The sequence below is a fragment of the Streptopelia decaocto genome (genome assembly GCF_964273445.1).
Source record: "Streptopelia decaocto genome assembly, chromosome: 20".
In the NCBI taxonomy this organism is placed as follows: Eukaryota; Metazoa; Chordata; class Aves; order Columbiformes; family Columbidae; genus Streptopelia; species Streptopelia decaocto.
The window spans coordinates 7,070,243-7,085,327 of NC_138675.1; the positions used below are offsets into that span (position 1 = coordinate 7,070,243).

Sequence of the window (15,085 nt, forward strand, 5' to 3'; positions counted from 1 at the left end):
CCCAACAGACGCGCTGTCAGGAGTGCACGTTGTTCTCCTCGTGAGATGAACCTTCATTGCCGCTCGCCCACCCCGCTGCTCCGTGCTCCCCGCGGTGTCCAGCACCGACAGGTCTCCATCGCTGCGCAGCGGCTGCCGCCCCGACCTGCGCCCTTTTCCGCGCGGGATGCGCCGGGGCCGAGGCGAAGGGACGCGACCCGCTGTCCTGGTGACGGCCACAGCGCCCTGCGCTCCTCCGGGGCAGAAAGGAACACGTGGGGCAGCTCCTGATGTGTTCACGTACTTAAGTGTTCATGTATATAAACACCAACAATGTACATACAGTATACTCATTGTGCTGTAAGGAGAAAAAAGATTTATTTTCATGTAAGCTGTAAAAATGGATACTTACGCCTGAGACACTCTGGTGTCAAGTAAATGAATTTCATGTTCGAGCATGTAAACATGCAGAGAATCACGTCTCCAGCCTTATCTATTCCAAATTCCATGTTGTTTTCCTCCTCCAAACACGTTGCGGGAGGGGACGCGCCGAGCGCCGCTGGAGCCCAGCGCTGGTCAGACCGCGGCCCCCCCGGCCCCGGGCAGAACCGCCGCACCCCGCCCTGCGGCGCTGCCCAGACCCGGAGCCGGCCCGGGACTATGGCGAATTAAAGCGCTTTAAAGGTTTCCAAACACTCACTCATGTTTCCAACGTGAACTGAGGCTTCCTTTGGCAGTATTAAGCGACGCACCCCAACCACGGTACCCAGGGTACTTTTTGTAACGTTATCTTTGGAAAATGTGTTATTTTTATAGCTGTGGCTTCTCTGATATTTTTTTTGTAACACAATAAAAGTACATGTGGGAATTCCAGCCCTTGCCTGCACGGGACGGAAAGCGGCTCCCGCCCCAGCGAGAGCCCAAGGGCGGGAGCACAGCCCCGAACCCCCCAGCAAACACAAACCTGCCCATCGCACAAACGGCTGCACTGACCGCACGCAGGCAAACGGCTGCTACATCACAGGTAAAACTTCGTTTTCTTCAATAAATGACTAGAAAATAGAGAATGGAATTGACATGAATCTTTATCATTAAGACATAGCTTTTCTGAGTTTGAAAAATTACACTGTTAAAAACAATTTCCACGAACAAATTGTCTTTAGTTATAAATGTAACCGCTATTGCTAGTTTAGTAATATATATCCCATACGTAGGAATTGGAAATTGATTGAAATAAAGAATCTAGCCAGAAGTGTCATTTCTAAAGCAACACTTACGGCAAGAATGTTATTAATACAATAAAAACGGCTTTCAAAGATCTGGAAAACCAGCGTGAGAAACAGACAAGAGGAGTCAAATCTCTACATGTGCAATAAGCTCCACACACGAATAAAAGGTACAGAGACCTGGTTTCCAGCAGAGCTGCCTGCTGGGGAAGGCACTGACTATTCCCATGGTGTATATTCCAAATCTGCTGGAGTCTAAAAAACACACCCCTGAAAGACGCAATCAGCCGCCCTTCCTACACCCAGGGATGCCATTATTAGTTCAGCTTTGCTACCGAAACGTTACCGCACGAGAAGAGCCCGGGGAGCCGCGCGGGTGCCGGCAGCAGGAGCAGCGCCTGTGCAAATCCAGAGTGCAGCCTCAAAACGTCCTCGGATAACGCAGGGTTTGGCACCAAAACGCCCAAACACATCGCTCCTCTACAGAACAGCCTTCATGTACAGCCTCAATGCCAAGTGTCTCTGTCCCTAATGTCAGGACAGTCACCAAAACAATAAATAGGAGGCCCAAAGGTGAGTTCAGCACAGAAGTCCCATTCCCGTGTGCACCAAAGGGAAACCAGCACGGACCAGAGGGATGCGCCCGTGTATTATTTTGAGCTTTGTATCACCTCTCTCGTGCAGCTGCCAGGAACCCCCCCTGTGCCGCCCCCAGCGCGGCGGGCGCCGCTCTGACCCCTCGGCCTGGACACCGGGCTCTGCCCAGCGCCGCGGGGGCCGAACCCCCAGAACACCCGCAGGGCTCGGCCGAGGCGCCAGGAACCCCCCGCGGCCCCGGCGCTGAGCGCTTCTGGGTCGAACGCGCCTCCATCTTCAGGGCATTCCCCGCAGAAACGGCAAAACCACACGGAGACGCTGCCAGGCGGGCAGACCTCGCTGCAGCAGCGTTGAACGTTGTCCTGCGCCGCAGGAAACAGCGGCAATCACATTATCTCCGTCTTGATTACCGGTGCATCTGTCGCTTCGCTGCGCAAGTCAACGGCGGATCCAGTTCTCCAGGACTGCTGGGCAGCTGCAGCGACCCGCATGGCGCACAGGACCTGCTCCTTGGTGACGGCGGGGGGCTCCGTGCCTGCGGGGACAGCAGCGCAATGCCTGGGTCACCACCGCTCGGCCTGTCAGGACTTGGCCGTCCCCCACCACAGCCCGCTCCAGGCCCCGCGGCTGGGGCCTCACGTCTTGAAAGGAAAGTTTCAGCCCCCTCTCCTTCCCGTCCCAGGACTAAAACCTTGTGTTTTGGTCAGTGCAGCCCGTAGAACAGGGATGTTTCTGCTGCCGGGCAGCCAGGCCTCCAGCCGGGGTCTCCTTGGTGTTGTAAGCGGCTGCTTCCTTCACAAACACCAGTAAAACCCAATGTCATTTTTCCTCCACATTTTCATTTCTTCTCAGAACAGCTTCAGATCAACGCCCCATCCCCAACCTGTCTCACTGACTGGAAAGCCCTGTGAAGCCAAGCGGTTAATTGTCATCTCCCTAAGTAAAGGCAGGCAGACCGGCCTGTGAAATGCTGCTTGTGCTCGCCAGGAGCTCACCCATCACCTGCAAGACCCTGGCTTCAGTTTGGCCATGACCAACCACACTCCTGGTTTTCACACCCACTCATTTATTTGGGGGATTTCAGACACAAACACCCAATTGCAACTGCTATCGGAACAGCGTCCAAGGGAAGGTTTCACTAAAAGCAAAGGCAGCGTTGTCCCACCTTTCAGCGTCCTCAGGAAGTGTCGGAAGAGCTCCCTGTGCGCGTCCCGGTAGCGATCAGCTTGGGCCTGGGAACACAAAGACACCGAAGTCCCGTGCTCCGTAATCCCCAGGGGATTCTGATTATCGACCCGTAATGTTCCTTGAGAGCCGTGAACCTGCGGGGAGGCAGCAGACAGGAAAGAGACCCCTGGTTTTGAGTGGTTTTGTGCTGGCCCGCGGTGTCACAACAGACTCGCCGGAGCAGCGGGAACGCACCTCCAGCCTGTGGTCGCAGGTTTTGGTGCAGTGCTGGCTGACGTCCACGGTCACGATCGCTCCGCTCCGGAACTTCATGCTGATCGCCACAGTGTCTGCGTCCTTCAGCTGGGCCAGATCTGAGCGACAAAGAGGCACTCGCTCACAGCAAGCGGCAAACGTGACATCCCTCCGTCGCCACAGAGCTCGGTGACATCCCACAGCAGCCTCTCCACGCCAGCGGGGCACTGACAGCGTGCGCAAATCCTCCCTCTGCTACAACCTCTTGAGAAACTTGTCTTCTGTTTCACTACACTCTTTTTTCAGCTGGTCTCTGATGGAATAACTAGGTCATGGCTGCTGTGGTCTCGTACGCTCCTTCTTCCCAATTTTATTGCCACAATTACAAGATTTATTTATACGATAAACTACCACAAGTTTTACTCTTACCTGCACAGAACGCATGCCCCAGGGAAAATATCGTATCTGGTGCGCTCTCTCCCAACAGCAAACTGACGATATCTATATCGTGCACTGCAGCGTGATAAAAAATTCCACCTGGAAGAAGCAAAACTGGGCGTTATGGTCTCCACGTTTAAAACCCGCAGTCAATGTGCATTTCTGAACTGCCCCAAGATCGAGAGAAAAAGCCGCCCATATCGGGGAAAGTAACAGCAAAAGCAAACAGAAAAACGCAACAGAAATAAAGACTGGTAAAGAAAATGCCTCTCAAAAGAAAACCTGCGCATCATAAGGCTGCACAGACACGGGGGACCCCCCCTCAGAGCGCAGGGCGAGATGTATCTCCAGCCCTGCAGAGGACGCTCTGCACGGGTACCTGCGGCGCTCAGCAGGCGCGGGGACGCTGCGGGGAAGGTGCTGCTGACGGCCGCGACGCGGCGGATCCTCCCCAGGGCGCGGCTGTCACGGACCTTCCTGCGCAGGAACTGCAGCGCCGGGTCAAAGCGCCTTCACAGAGAAACGGGGGACGCAGAGCATTCATTAAGAAATTAAAACTATAGGGACTGAAAGCATTTAAAAACCCACTAAATGAGCCCAGCTCTCCTCAGAGCTCTGCCTACACAGACAGGCGTTTCTCGTCAAGTATAAATCAGAAGAGAAATGCTGGTCTTACTTGTAGAATCCGCACACCAACGGCCTCCCACATCTGTCGGCTTCATCGAAACAAGCTTCTGCCCTCTGCCCGTCCAGACTGGGCAGCCCCTCGCAAAACACGCCTTTTCCTGGGGAAAACAGTACAGAACACAGGGCTGAAGGCAGGACACGAGCTGCACAGAGTGTTCTGCTGTTGTAAAAACATGCACACATTGGTATGTGCTAGAAAGCGCGCTGGATAAAACTGAAGCACAGGGTTTTGTTTGTAGATGCCACGAGCTCCCTCCTGGGCTCCAGCCGCGGTGCCACCGGCTGGTGACGGAGCCAGGACGCGTGACCGCTCTGCCAGACCCCCCCGCGCGTCCCGGGGCTGTTTCCAGCACCAGACACGACGCACGGCTGCACTGGGACCAGCGCAGCACAAGCTGCGTCGGCGTTAAGCCATTAACACCAGCGGCATCAGCGGACTAATTTATCTTTAATCATGCAACAAGACAGTGTGCACAGCTCAAGGGACACAGCTGAAACGAGGGAGCGCTCACACTGAGGGTGTTCGGCAAGCAGACAAGGTCTGCCCAGCCTGCGCCACTGAATACACACAAAAGCTGAACCTGCAGCCGTTCCTCTTACCTGCTCGTAAAGCGTCTATTACGATCTCGGAGGCTTCCTCAGGCGGTGAACAAATAATGGCTCCAGAGACTCTGCCGAAGTCAAAAGAAAGATCTTCAGTGAAGACAAGGTTTTCATTCGAATGAACAATGCTCAAAAGCTCCTTTCAGCTACAATTTTTTTTATGATGGCTGCCTTTAATTTTGAGAGAGTTAAAAAAAAAAGACATGAAAGCCCACCGCTCCAGAAGAGCAAGTTACGTTACAACAGAAACCCGGCACCTGCTGGCAGGATGAAATACGAGACAACATATTTAGGTTAGAAGCGGCACAAAGCAACTGCATTGCTTTTCCTGCACTGTAAAGTCTTTTAAAGGTGTCCTTTGAAAATGACTTAAAATCTGCTGCCTCCTCAGGGACCCTACGTAAGGCTCAGCCTGTAACGGCCCCTCGGTCTCACTCCGTTCCCATACGCGCAGCCAGACAAGCGCGGTCTGGATCCGCTACAGCCTCGTGGGGGGGAAGAAACACGCACGGGAGTCGGTGATGGTCAGTACCGCTGATCGCTGAGCGCCGCATCGGCGTCCTGCTGCCGCAGCACCCTGGTGCCGGCCAGGAACTCGGCGCCAAAGGCACGCCGCACCTCCTCCGGCTGGTCCTCCACCACGTAGAGCAAGCAGCAGCCGTTCTCCTCCAGCAGGCTTTGAAACAGGGCTTTGTTAGCGAGCCCGACGCCGAACAGGGCGAGGCCGATGCCGCCGCGGTGCTGTAAGGCGGGCAGCGCGCTGTCGGAGGCCTCGGGTGCAGAGCTCCTGGTGCGGAAGGCGGGAAGCGCTGAGGGGCGGCTGGCGGAGGTGGAGGGTGCGGGGTCTTCCCTGGGGGGGGCTGTGCTCACAGTGGGGGTGACGGGCTGCAGGGGAACCAGTGGCTTGTGGCAGGAGGGCGGCGAGGGGACCATGGCGTAGCCGGTGCCGGTGAGGATGAAGGACGGCGGGGAGAGCAGGGAGGGCGCGTCCAGCTGCAGCGGCAGCCCGGGGCTGTCGGGACCTGCGGAGCTGGGGAAGAAGGAGGGGTGTGAGGTGAGGGGCTGTGGCCCCGCAGAGCCCCCCTGCTCCCACACCCCCAGCCAAGAGCCACAGAGCCGTTTTGGTTGGAAGAGACTCTCAAAATCATGGAGTCCAACCATAACCCACCCCGGCACTGCCCCATGTCCTGAGAACCTCACGTCCGTCTGTCCAGCCCTCCAGGGATGGTGACTCCAGCCCTGCCCTGGGCAGCCTGTTCCAATACCCCACAGCCCTTTGGGGAAGAAATTGTTCCCACATCCAACCTCAACCTCCCCTGGCGCAACTTGAGGCCGTTTCCTCTGCTCCTGGCGCTTGTTCCTGGGGAGCAGAGCCCGACCCCCCTGGCTCCAAGCTCCTTTCAGGCAGTTCAGAGATCAGAAGGTCTCCCCTCAGCTCCTGTTCTCCAGCTGAACCCCCAGGTCCCTCAGTCTCCATCACACTTGTGCTCCGGCCCCTCACCAGCTCCGTTCCCTTCTCTCCACTCGCTCCAGCACCTCAAGGGCTTTCGTGGTGCGAGGGGCCCAAAAGTGCCCCCCGGACTCGCGGTGGGGTGGGGACGCCCGGGGGGCCGGGCCGCACTCACAGGAGCAGCGGGCCGCGCGGGCCGTGCTGGCGGAGCAGGCGGCGGTTGCGGTAGTGGCGGCCGGACGAGAGGTGCTCCAGGATGCGGTCGCGGCGGACGCGCAGGGGCAGCTGGCAGGAGGTGCAGAACAGCGTCTCCACCACGGCCGGCTCGCCCGCCGCGCCGCGCGGCAGCAGCTGCCGCCGCACCGCCAGCTCCGAGAACTCGGCCGCGTAGTCGTGCAGCGTCTTCTTCTTCCGCCCCATGGCGGCGGCGCGGCCCGGCCGGAAGCGGAAGGAGCGGCCCCGTTGCCCGGCAACCGGGCGCCGCGGCCCGGGCGGGAGGCGGAGGCTCCGCGGCCCAGCCCCGAGCAGCCCCGGTGCCGTCCCGTCCCGGTCCCGTCCCCTGACAGCGGCGGGAGCGGGGACGAACCGCCCGCCCGGGACACCGAGCGACCTCGGGCTTCAGCCGCAGTTCTCGGCCCAGCTCCCCCACACGCGTCCCCCCCGGGGGATGGAAGGGAGCGGAGCAGCCCCCGGTGAAGCTCTCGGCGATGCGGATGCTCGCAGGGCCCCGCAGGAGCTGCAGGAACCTGAGCCAGAGCTCCGGGAGCAGCTGCAGAGAGCGAGGGCCGAGCACAGCATGGCCACAGGTACGGGGCACACAGAACAGTTACACCGGCTGCCATGCTCCTCTCCTCGCGATCCTGCTCCTTTTACCTACAGAAAAGTCTAGGTTAGGCTCTCATGGGCGCAAAACCTCCCGGTTTCAATTGTCGCTTGCAGAGATGCCACTGGCTTTGAAACCAGTTTCTCTGCTCACGCCTACCTGAAATAAAGGAGCCGTGAAGCTTCTGGCAGGGGTTGGGTTTGCTGAACAGTCGTACCCCAACTCTACAGGTGTCATCTCTTCCTTGCAAAGACAACTGGAGATCCAAGAATCCCAGCTTCGGAGAATCCGATCTGAAAAGGAAATGCTCCAAAAGAAGCTCAGAGAGCGAGAAAATCAGCTACAAGACTTGTCTGCCAAGGTACCGCCCCACGAGCACGGTGGCCACCGCGTCAGGAGGGCTGGCGCAGGGGATTCGGGCTTCACGCAACAGTTCCCTTTCTCCTAGACAGGAGATATGCAAAACTGAGGTGGAAAATATCTTCTCTTTAAGTTTTGCAGTCTGACAGAAGAACAGGAAGATAAAGAAACGATTGTGACAATAGAGAAGGAGAACTGCAATCTACGACAAGTAAATTCGGTGCAAAGCCTCTATAGAAGATTCTTGTATTAGCTGCTTAGTTGTCCTTGTTTTAGGCTTGGGGGGAGTTTGCCACATTAAAAAACCCCTACTCAATCCAGTAGTTTTAGAGAAAACACCAAGTACTAACGGCTACCAGTACTGGCAAGGCTGTTAATCTGTAGGCTCTGCCCAGGAAATACAAGAAGCATTTGGACCAGATACTGGGAAGACGCAGCCAAGCCTGCTCGCCCTCTTCCTCGCAATAATGATCTGTGTGTTCCCTCAGGTTGTCGCAGAACAAGAATCCAAACTGGCTGAGCAGAGCCAGCTGATCAGCGAGCTGCAGGAGGCAGTGGCGCAGCTGCAGGAGGAGGCTCGGAGCAGCCGGTACCGGCTCCACCAGCAGCGGCAGGCGCGGGACGCGGCGCAGAGCCAGGCAGAGGCCCTGCAGCACCAGGAGCTGCAGACGCGGGTGGCACTCGAGTGCCTCACCAGCAGGGTAAGTGTGACCCCGTGCTGCAGAGTCCTGCCTCTTCTGCAGACACTTCAGCCATTCCAAGCACAGGATGCGAAAGCTTAGAGATATCTAGGGCAGAAGCACCAGGGCACTGCAGCCCTTTGCTCTCCGGACCCAGCTTCCCGGGGCCAGAGGTGCAGGAAACTCAGCCCATTTGCTTCCCAGCTTTTTAGGATGCGGCTCATATGTCACTCACAAAGCCAACAGGCCTCAAATACCAGGAGCCCTCGAGAAACAAGTGCAGGACAGTTACATCACCAGATTTCTAATATCCTTCCAGACTCAAAATAACAGGTGTCACCTTAAAGCCATTTCCTGCAGGTGTATGTGCCGGGTAGCAAGTACAGAGCCCAACACTTGGGTAAGGGACTCAGTCCACCCAGAAACACATCATAATCACAGTACTTGAAACAAAGCCCAGCCAAACTGCCTGTAATTTCACATAGAGACTGTCTGTTTCATCCTTCCCTAGTACTTTGTCCAACAGTGTGGTCTCTGTAAATCCGTGCAAATGTCAAAGAATTGTATATAAAAACTAAACACACCTACTTTTTTATCAAAAGTTTGAAAGGTATCGAAACAAAATAATCCAGGCTACGTTCAGCGCAACAGGCATGAAGGCTCCCCAGGCAGAGCTGACGGACGAGGAGGTGCTGGAGGCGATGCAGGTACGCGGCTCTTCCGCTGCTCCCGGCGGCCGGCGAGGGGCTGACGGGAGAGCCCCCGCAGCACCGCGCTCCACCCCATGCCCTGCACCTTATACACACCCCTCGTTTCAGAAAATAATCAGTGAACGGATGGATTTCTATCACTTGCTGAAACAGAAAGGCATCAAGACCCCATCGCTCCCCAGCATCGACACGTCTACTTTAATGCCTCCCAGTTCCAAGGGAAGGAGAAAGAGCCCGGCAAGGTAGCGTCTTCTAACGCCCCAGAGGAACACGCCGCCAATTCAGGCTCCTGTTCCTTGGGTTTCACATGGTGATTTACTAACGAATTAAAACTTGTTTTACTGAAATCGAGTTCTGTGGGAATATCTACTTGAATTGTTTGAACACCAGTAGCTAGACAGCGTGACGTTGCCATTTTCGCAGTATGCAAGAGCGGCTCTGGCGAGTTGTGTGGTTACACGGCTGGAAAATTCACCGATGCCACAACAAGTGACAGTGACTGCACGAACTGGTTTATTTTTCCACTCTGTATGCAAGTCCCAACACATGGCCATATTTGATGTGCTATCTGGAAGTTCAGTTAGAGCTCTCTGTATCATTTTTAACAGAAAAAAGTACCAGGATCATTGAATTGTTTTGGTTGGGAAAGACCTTTAAGATCATGCAGTCCAACCATTAACCCAGCACTGTCCAGTCCACAACTAAACCATGTCCCGAGGCCACCCAACTCCTGGAGAGGTTTGCATCCATCCAGGTAGTAGCCTGGATGGAGACGTCACCCCCACGGACTGCAGAACTTAGAACCACTCAACCACCTGTATTTTGGAAGGTGTCCCCAACATTCTCACGCGGGAGTGACAGAGGAGGCCCGAGTGGGCAAGAGTGCTGGTATTCCGGGCATTTGAGGAGCTTTAGCAGTGTTGACTAAGGCAGCGTTAGCTCTCTGAATGGAACTGAACTTCGTGAGCAAGAATAAATTCAGTGCTCGACCAACAGGAACTCCAGGGGCACACGAGGTCACTACGTTGGCACTTCCACAGGGACAGCCGATGGCTCCAACGCACGCGACACACAAACCCCTGCAGTAAATTCAGCCTGAAAGGGCAGCTGTGCTCACAGCCCAGCGCAGAAACCATCGCTCAGAACTCAGTCCTCAAGTTCTAACAGCAACTACCTTTTCACAATTACTCCAGATATAAAACGATGCAGAATGAGGTGTTAGCGAAGCAGTTTTGCATTCTGTCTTCAGTACCAGTACATATAACATGACCCCGTTTCACTGCTGTCGCCTACTGGATTTCTCAGCTTAGCTGCCAAAACAATAATCCAGCTGAAGCACCAGGAAGCAATGCTGATCTTACAGAGAAATATGACTGCACGCTCCTTTGAGAAATGCTGAGATGTCACAATGATCACAAGTTCATGCATTCTCTCTGCCTGTAAGTTCGCGTTTGAAGATGCTGTTATCTCTACCTGGTCAGAACACTGATGACTCTCTATTAAGGCTGAAAGAATGAAACGCTCCCTGGCCAGGCGGGATGCTCTGCATCTTAAAACCCAAACCATCTCACTGCGTGCGAGGTGCGTTGTTGAATACGGGGCAAAAAAAAAGAAAATGGAACAATTTTCTTAGCTGTGACGCTGCTAACGTATTACAGTCAGAAGGGAGGAAACGGTGGTTAGGTCAGTTTTTGAAGGATAAAGTACTCTCAGGTTTCCATCCGTGTCCACCACCCGCACCTGCTCCAGTGCCAACGGAACGTTCCTGGGCTGTGTGTTCTGCTCAGAGTTCACTGGTCCACAAAGAGCATCCGATTCATTATCCGAGCCCGAGTCTTCCTTGTTTTCCAAGGTAGATCTGTTCAGTTCTGCAATTTTCTGTTAAAAGCAAAATACAGAAAACAAGATTAATTATGTTCAAAGTCAAACCATAAATTTCCAATTGAGGCAACACATTATTTACCCTGGTGAATGTTCAGGTTTGCCAGTTAGGATACAAAAATATAAAACCCATTGTGATACAGCATGAATGGAAGTGTATGTGAAGCAGAGGGAATAACAACACTGCTACTACAATAAAAATCAACTTCTGTATTCTTCTCGACACACGTGAGCAATTAAACATTTCACTGAGCAGCACACAAAGAACAGACGGCATTATTTTACTGAGCTTCTTACCAGAATTAGTGTGTCCATGACATCTTTGCATATCTGTAAACTGGTGTCGCTCGTCACTTCCAGAAACAGATCCCGGGTGTCTTTTCGAACCTGCAGGAATTGCACAGGTACAGTAAGGAATGAGAACACGCTCAGCCCGCTCACTTGGCACCATCTCCATACGCAGATGGAGTGAAAAGCTTTTGTGCTCCATTCAGCGCAGGCCAAGCGCCGCCTTTCTGTCCAAGTGCAGGTCCCTGTTCCTGCCCCTGAGCGCAGCCGCCCTGCCGACCGGCGCGCCGGGCAGCTCACAGGGCTCCGCACACCACCGAGCAAAACACAGCTCCAAGGTCCACCTCAATCTGACCGTCCAGCACAGGAGAGTCAGGCTTTGAAGATTCATATTTGGAATGCAATCACAAGTTTCACGGAACTGCACATATCTTTGAACCCGGAGTTAAATGTCTATCAGTAAAAAGAAATACTGTTTGTGATTAATGCATTTCCATTAAGAGAGATTACCTTTGTTTTCTCACTGTTGGTGATGGGTGGGAAAGAAATCACGGCTCCCTCGGCATCCACAAGACACGGGTAGTTATCTTTGCCGTCCAACAGCTGGAGGTACCTGCCAAGAACAAAAACTGGGCAACTGAAACAGCAGCTGGATACAGCGGCACAAGACAGGGATGAAAGCAAATCGGCGCGTTCCTGATCTACCATGTAGCAAAACCAGAAGTCGAAGCACTAAACCTCAGCAATACGGTACCAGGGTGGCAGAGCTGTGGAAAGCACCAGCTGCAGAGAGCAACGGGCTGGCACCGTAAAGTGACTCATGTTTAAACATCCACGCTGTCGAAGTGCAGATGAGCTTCTGGAGCTTTCAAAGATCTCAGTGCTCAAACAGGAAGAGCAGAGCGCGCTGCCTGATCCTTCCAGCCAGCGTACTCTGTTTTCTCTTACCCACTATGGCGATATACAGTTCTCCCATCGCATACTTGCCCAATTTCCCCACACTGTGCGAGTGATGGATCTGGGCGGTGAACAGGGACACTGCGCATTGTAGTTCATCTGTTCCTACACGTGGATTTACCGCACCTCTGACTCCCTTCGTTTATTGAACATACATTTCATTCCTCCTTGTTTCCTATTTCCTACACTAAATATATTTGTCACCTCTAAGAATAATTCACATGACAAGAATTTACTCTTGATGCAGCTAGAAGTAATGGAAGGCATTCATCACGCCCGGTTCCCTCCACGTCACTCTTTATGTGTAAATTCAGCTCACTGGTTTTCATCTCAAGCTCGTGCTGGGTTTGTCAGCCCCATCACCGTTACAGATGATGCTTTATAATACATTTGAGAACCCTTTCTGCAGTGCCATTTTTCCACGTGAGTTACCAAATTCACCTGAAGAAAAAGCAGCAAGAGATCAATGTACTGACCTGTGCAAGCCAGAAACGTTCTGCCGCTTCTTCTGTTTCCTCTGCTCCTCAGCTTCCAACTGCAGCTGGCGGAGAAGATCCTTTGCCTTGATCTCCTTGCGGCCCAGGGGCGTTATCTACAGCGCATGAGGAAACATTTGACCGAGTTTAAAGCTCAGTGTGAGCCACAACACGCACTGGACAGGCAGGCGTGAGAGGCCGCGACGCCGCTGCCCACCTTCAGCTCCTCGGGAGGCCGCACATCGTACAGCAGGGGACCTTTGATCAGCTGCAGGTCGTGGGTGGCAATGGTGGCCGCTGTTCGCCTTTCACAGATGTCTTCGTGCAGCTTAGTCTAAACCATAAGGAAAGCCATCAAAATATACCCAAAGTATCAATGTGATTTACTTCCCCTAAGGTTCAGATTCTTCTCTATTTAACGTTTGTGGCATTATCAGCTAGGTAATGCTTTTGCACTGAACAGAGCCCTTCTCTTCACCTGTGAAATGATTTGATGTGAGTTACAACCCAAACGTAAAGATAATGAAGCACAGTACATCACACATTTCTCAACTGGGAGACACAACAGCTTTAAATGAGAAAACAATCACAAATACGCGAGTCTCATGGTCTGAAAGAAGCCAACACCTGCCACCTAATGGAGAGCGCTCGATGTGCCAGGTGAAAGTCTGCGGTTACGATACCCCGGCTGGAAGGTTGGGCATGCCAGACAGTTTTAGCGCAGATCAGGGAACCTGGCGCCAAACCTGGGTACTGCTGGCGTGGAGGCAGGTTTATTGTTGGTTCTCAACAGGTTCCGCAGCACTAACAAGTTATTGTTACACAGGCAGCGCAAACACGCGTGCGTTCATCACCCTCTCACGGTGACCATCCTGTTGGGCGCTTCAGGAGAAGCGGTTCTGCTTTCACAGGCCGCCCGGCCGCGCTGCACCGCCGACCGCAGACCCGCACCGCCCGATAGAAGGATCGGAACTGCTCTGCTGGAAGGAGCCCAGAACCGCGAGCTCCCAACACTGTTAGTAACGTTCCCGTTCCAAACAAGTAACCGCAGCACCCACCTGTGCGGTCAGGAACCTCTTCAGAGCATTTCCCGGCTGCAGGTTCACTCCCTTCAGCACGCAGCACACAATGAAGGGTCGAACATCTTTGACGCCTGGGCTGGCTTTGACCACCAAGGGTGCGGGGTTTTCAGAGATGTGCAGAACCTTCACCAGCAGCTTGCTCGCCTCTTCCAGCTCATCCTGCTCTGCATCCCCACCGTCCTTCTTCTGCTGCTTCTCCCTCTTCTTCTTCCTGGCCTCCTCCCTGGCGTTCTCAGCCTTCCCCTTCGCGCGGCCGCCGGCCCGCAGGTACTCCAGGATGGCCTTTGTCTGGCAGCCGTTGACCATCTTCTCCAGCCGCTTGTCCCTCAGCTGGTTGCCCCTGAAGTTGGCCTCCTTGAGGCGGGGGCAGTCGGCCAGCGCGGCGGGCAGCTCCCGCAGCCGGTTGTTGGCCACGTCCAGGCTCTGGAGGAGACAGACACACAGACAGGGCGCTCAGGGCGCGGGGGGCCCGGCTGGGCGGCTGGGACCGCGGGGCCGCCCGCACCTTGAGCGCCGGCAGGGCGGCGATGGCGGCGCCCAGCTCCTCCAGCTCGTTGTCGGCCGCTTCCAGGCGGCTGAGCAGCGGGAAGGGCCCGTGGGCGGCGGGGGGCAGGAGCCCGCCGGGCAGCGCCCGCAGCCGGTTCCCGGAGAGCAGCAGCGCCTGCAGCTGCGGGGCGGCGCGGGCCAGCCCGGGGCCCAGCTCCCGCAGCCGGTTGCCGCTCAGGTTGAGGCTGCGCAGCTGCGGGAAGGCCGGGGCGCCCCCCGGGGCCTCCCCGGGCCCGCCCAGCGCGGCGGGCAGCGCCTCCAGCCCGTTCCCGGACAGGTCGAGCAGGCGCAGCGCCGGCAGCGGCCCGCCCAGCCCCGCGCCCAGCCCGGCGGGGCCCAGCGCGTTGCCGCTCAGCACCAGCGTGTGCAGCGCGGGCAGCGCGGCCGCCAGCCCCGGGCCCAGCTCCCGCAGCGCCGCGCAGCCGCTCAGCTCCAGCGACTGCAGCAGCGGCAGCGCCAGCAGCGCCGCGGGCAGCCGCCCCCCGCCCGCCGCCACCCGCTCCGCCACGGCCGGCCCGGCCAGCGCCAGCTCCCGCCGCCGCTCCCGCGCCGCCGCCTCCAGCTCCGGCCAGCCCGCCGCCATGGCCGCTCCGCCCGCCCGCCCCGCTCGGCCCGCCCGCCGCCCCGCCCCGCCCCGCCCCGCTCCGCCCGCCCGCTCCGCTCGGCCCGCCCGCCGCACCGCCCCGCGCCGCCCCGCCCCGCTCGGCCCGCCCGCCCGGGCACCCGGGGGGGCTGAGCCCCGGCGAGCGGCCGCCGCGGTCGCTCCGCGCCCCACAGACAGACGCACCGCAGCAAGTGGTGTCTTAAACGCAACCCAAGGGCTCACGCGGTGGTCACTGTCACCCCCGTCCGCAACCGCTGACCTACACATGCGTAAATC

At 56.1% G+C, this 15,085-nt stretch overlaps 3 protein-coding genes across 3 annotated transcripts; 1 reads left to right on the forward strand and 2 right to left on the reverse strand.

Moving 5' to 3' along the window:
* Positions 1-324: 324 nt before the first annotated feature.
* Positions 325-6,945, reverse strand: LOC309448240 (inositol 2-dehydrogenase-like). The gene is made up of 9 exons (XM_082069602.1): positions 6,578-6,945; positions 5,485-5,982; positions 4,950-5,020; positions 4,339-4,447; positions 4,042-4,172; positions 3,654-3,761; positions 3,225-3,343; positions 2,968-3,124; positions 325-2,337 (listed from the first exon to the last, which is right to left on the reverse strand). Exons 1-9 carry the CDS (start codon positions 6,820-6,822, stop codon positions 2,189-2,191), a joined length of 1,587 nt encoding a protein of 528 aa, XP_081925728.1. The 5' UTR covers positions 6,823-6,945; the 3' UTR covers positions 325-2,188.
* Positions 6,946-7,263: 318 nt separating this feature from the next.
* CCDC27 (coiled-coil domain containing 27) lies at positions 7,264-10,451 on the forward strand. Its single transcript, XM_082069603.1, has 3 exons — positions 7,264-7,586; positions 8,074-8,286; positions 8,868-10,451. Exons 1-3 carry the CDS (start codon positions 7,530-7,532, stop codon positions 9,219-9,221), a joined length of 624 nt encoding a protein of 207 aa, XP_081925729.1. The 5' UTR covers positions 7,264-7,529; the 3' UTR covers positions 9,222-10,451.
* A 140-nt stretch (positions 10,452-10,591) lies between these two features.
* LRRC47 (leucine rich repeat containing 47) lies at positions 10,592-14,788 on the reverse strand (the record flags this gene model as incomplete). Its single annotated transcript, XM_082069601.1, has 7 exons — positions 10,592-10,853; positions 11,154-11,243; positions 11,655-11,757; positions 12,578-12,693; positions 12,795-12,911; positions 13,636-14,082; positions 14,165-14,788. 7 exons carry the CDS (start codon positions 14,786-14,788, stop codon positions 10,620-10,622), a joined length of 1,731 nt encoding a protein of 576 aa, XP_081925727.1. The 3' UTR covers positions 10,592-10,619.
* Between the last annotated feature and the right edge of the window lie 297 nt (positions 14,789-15,085).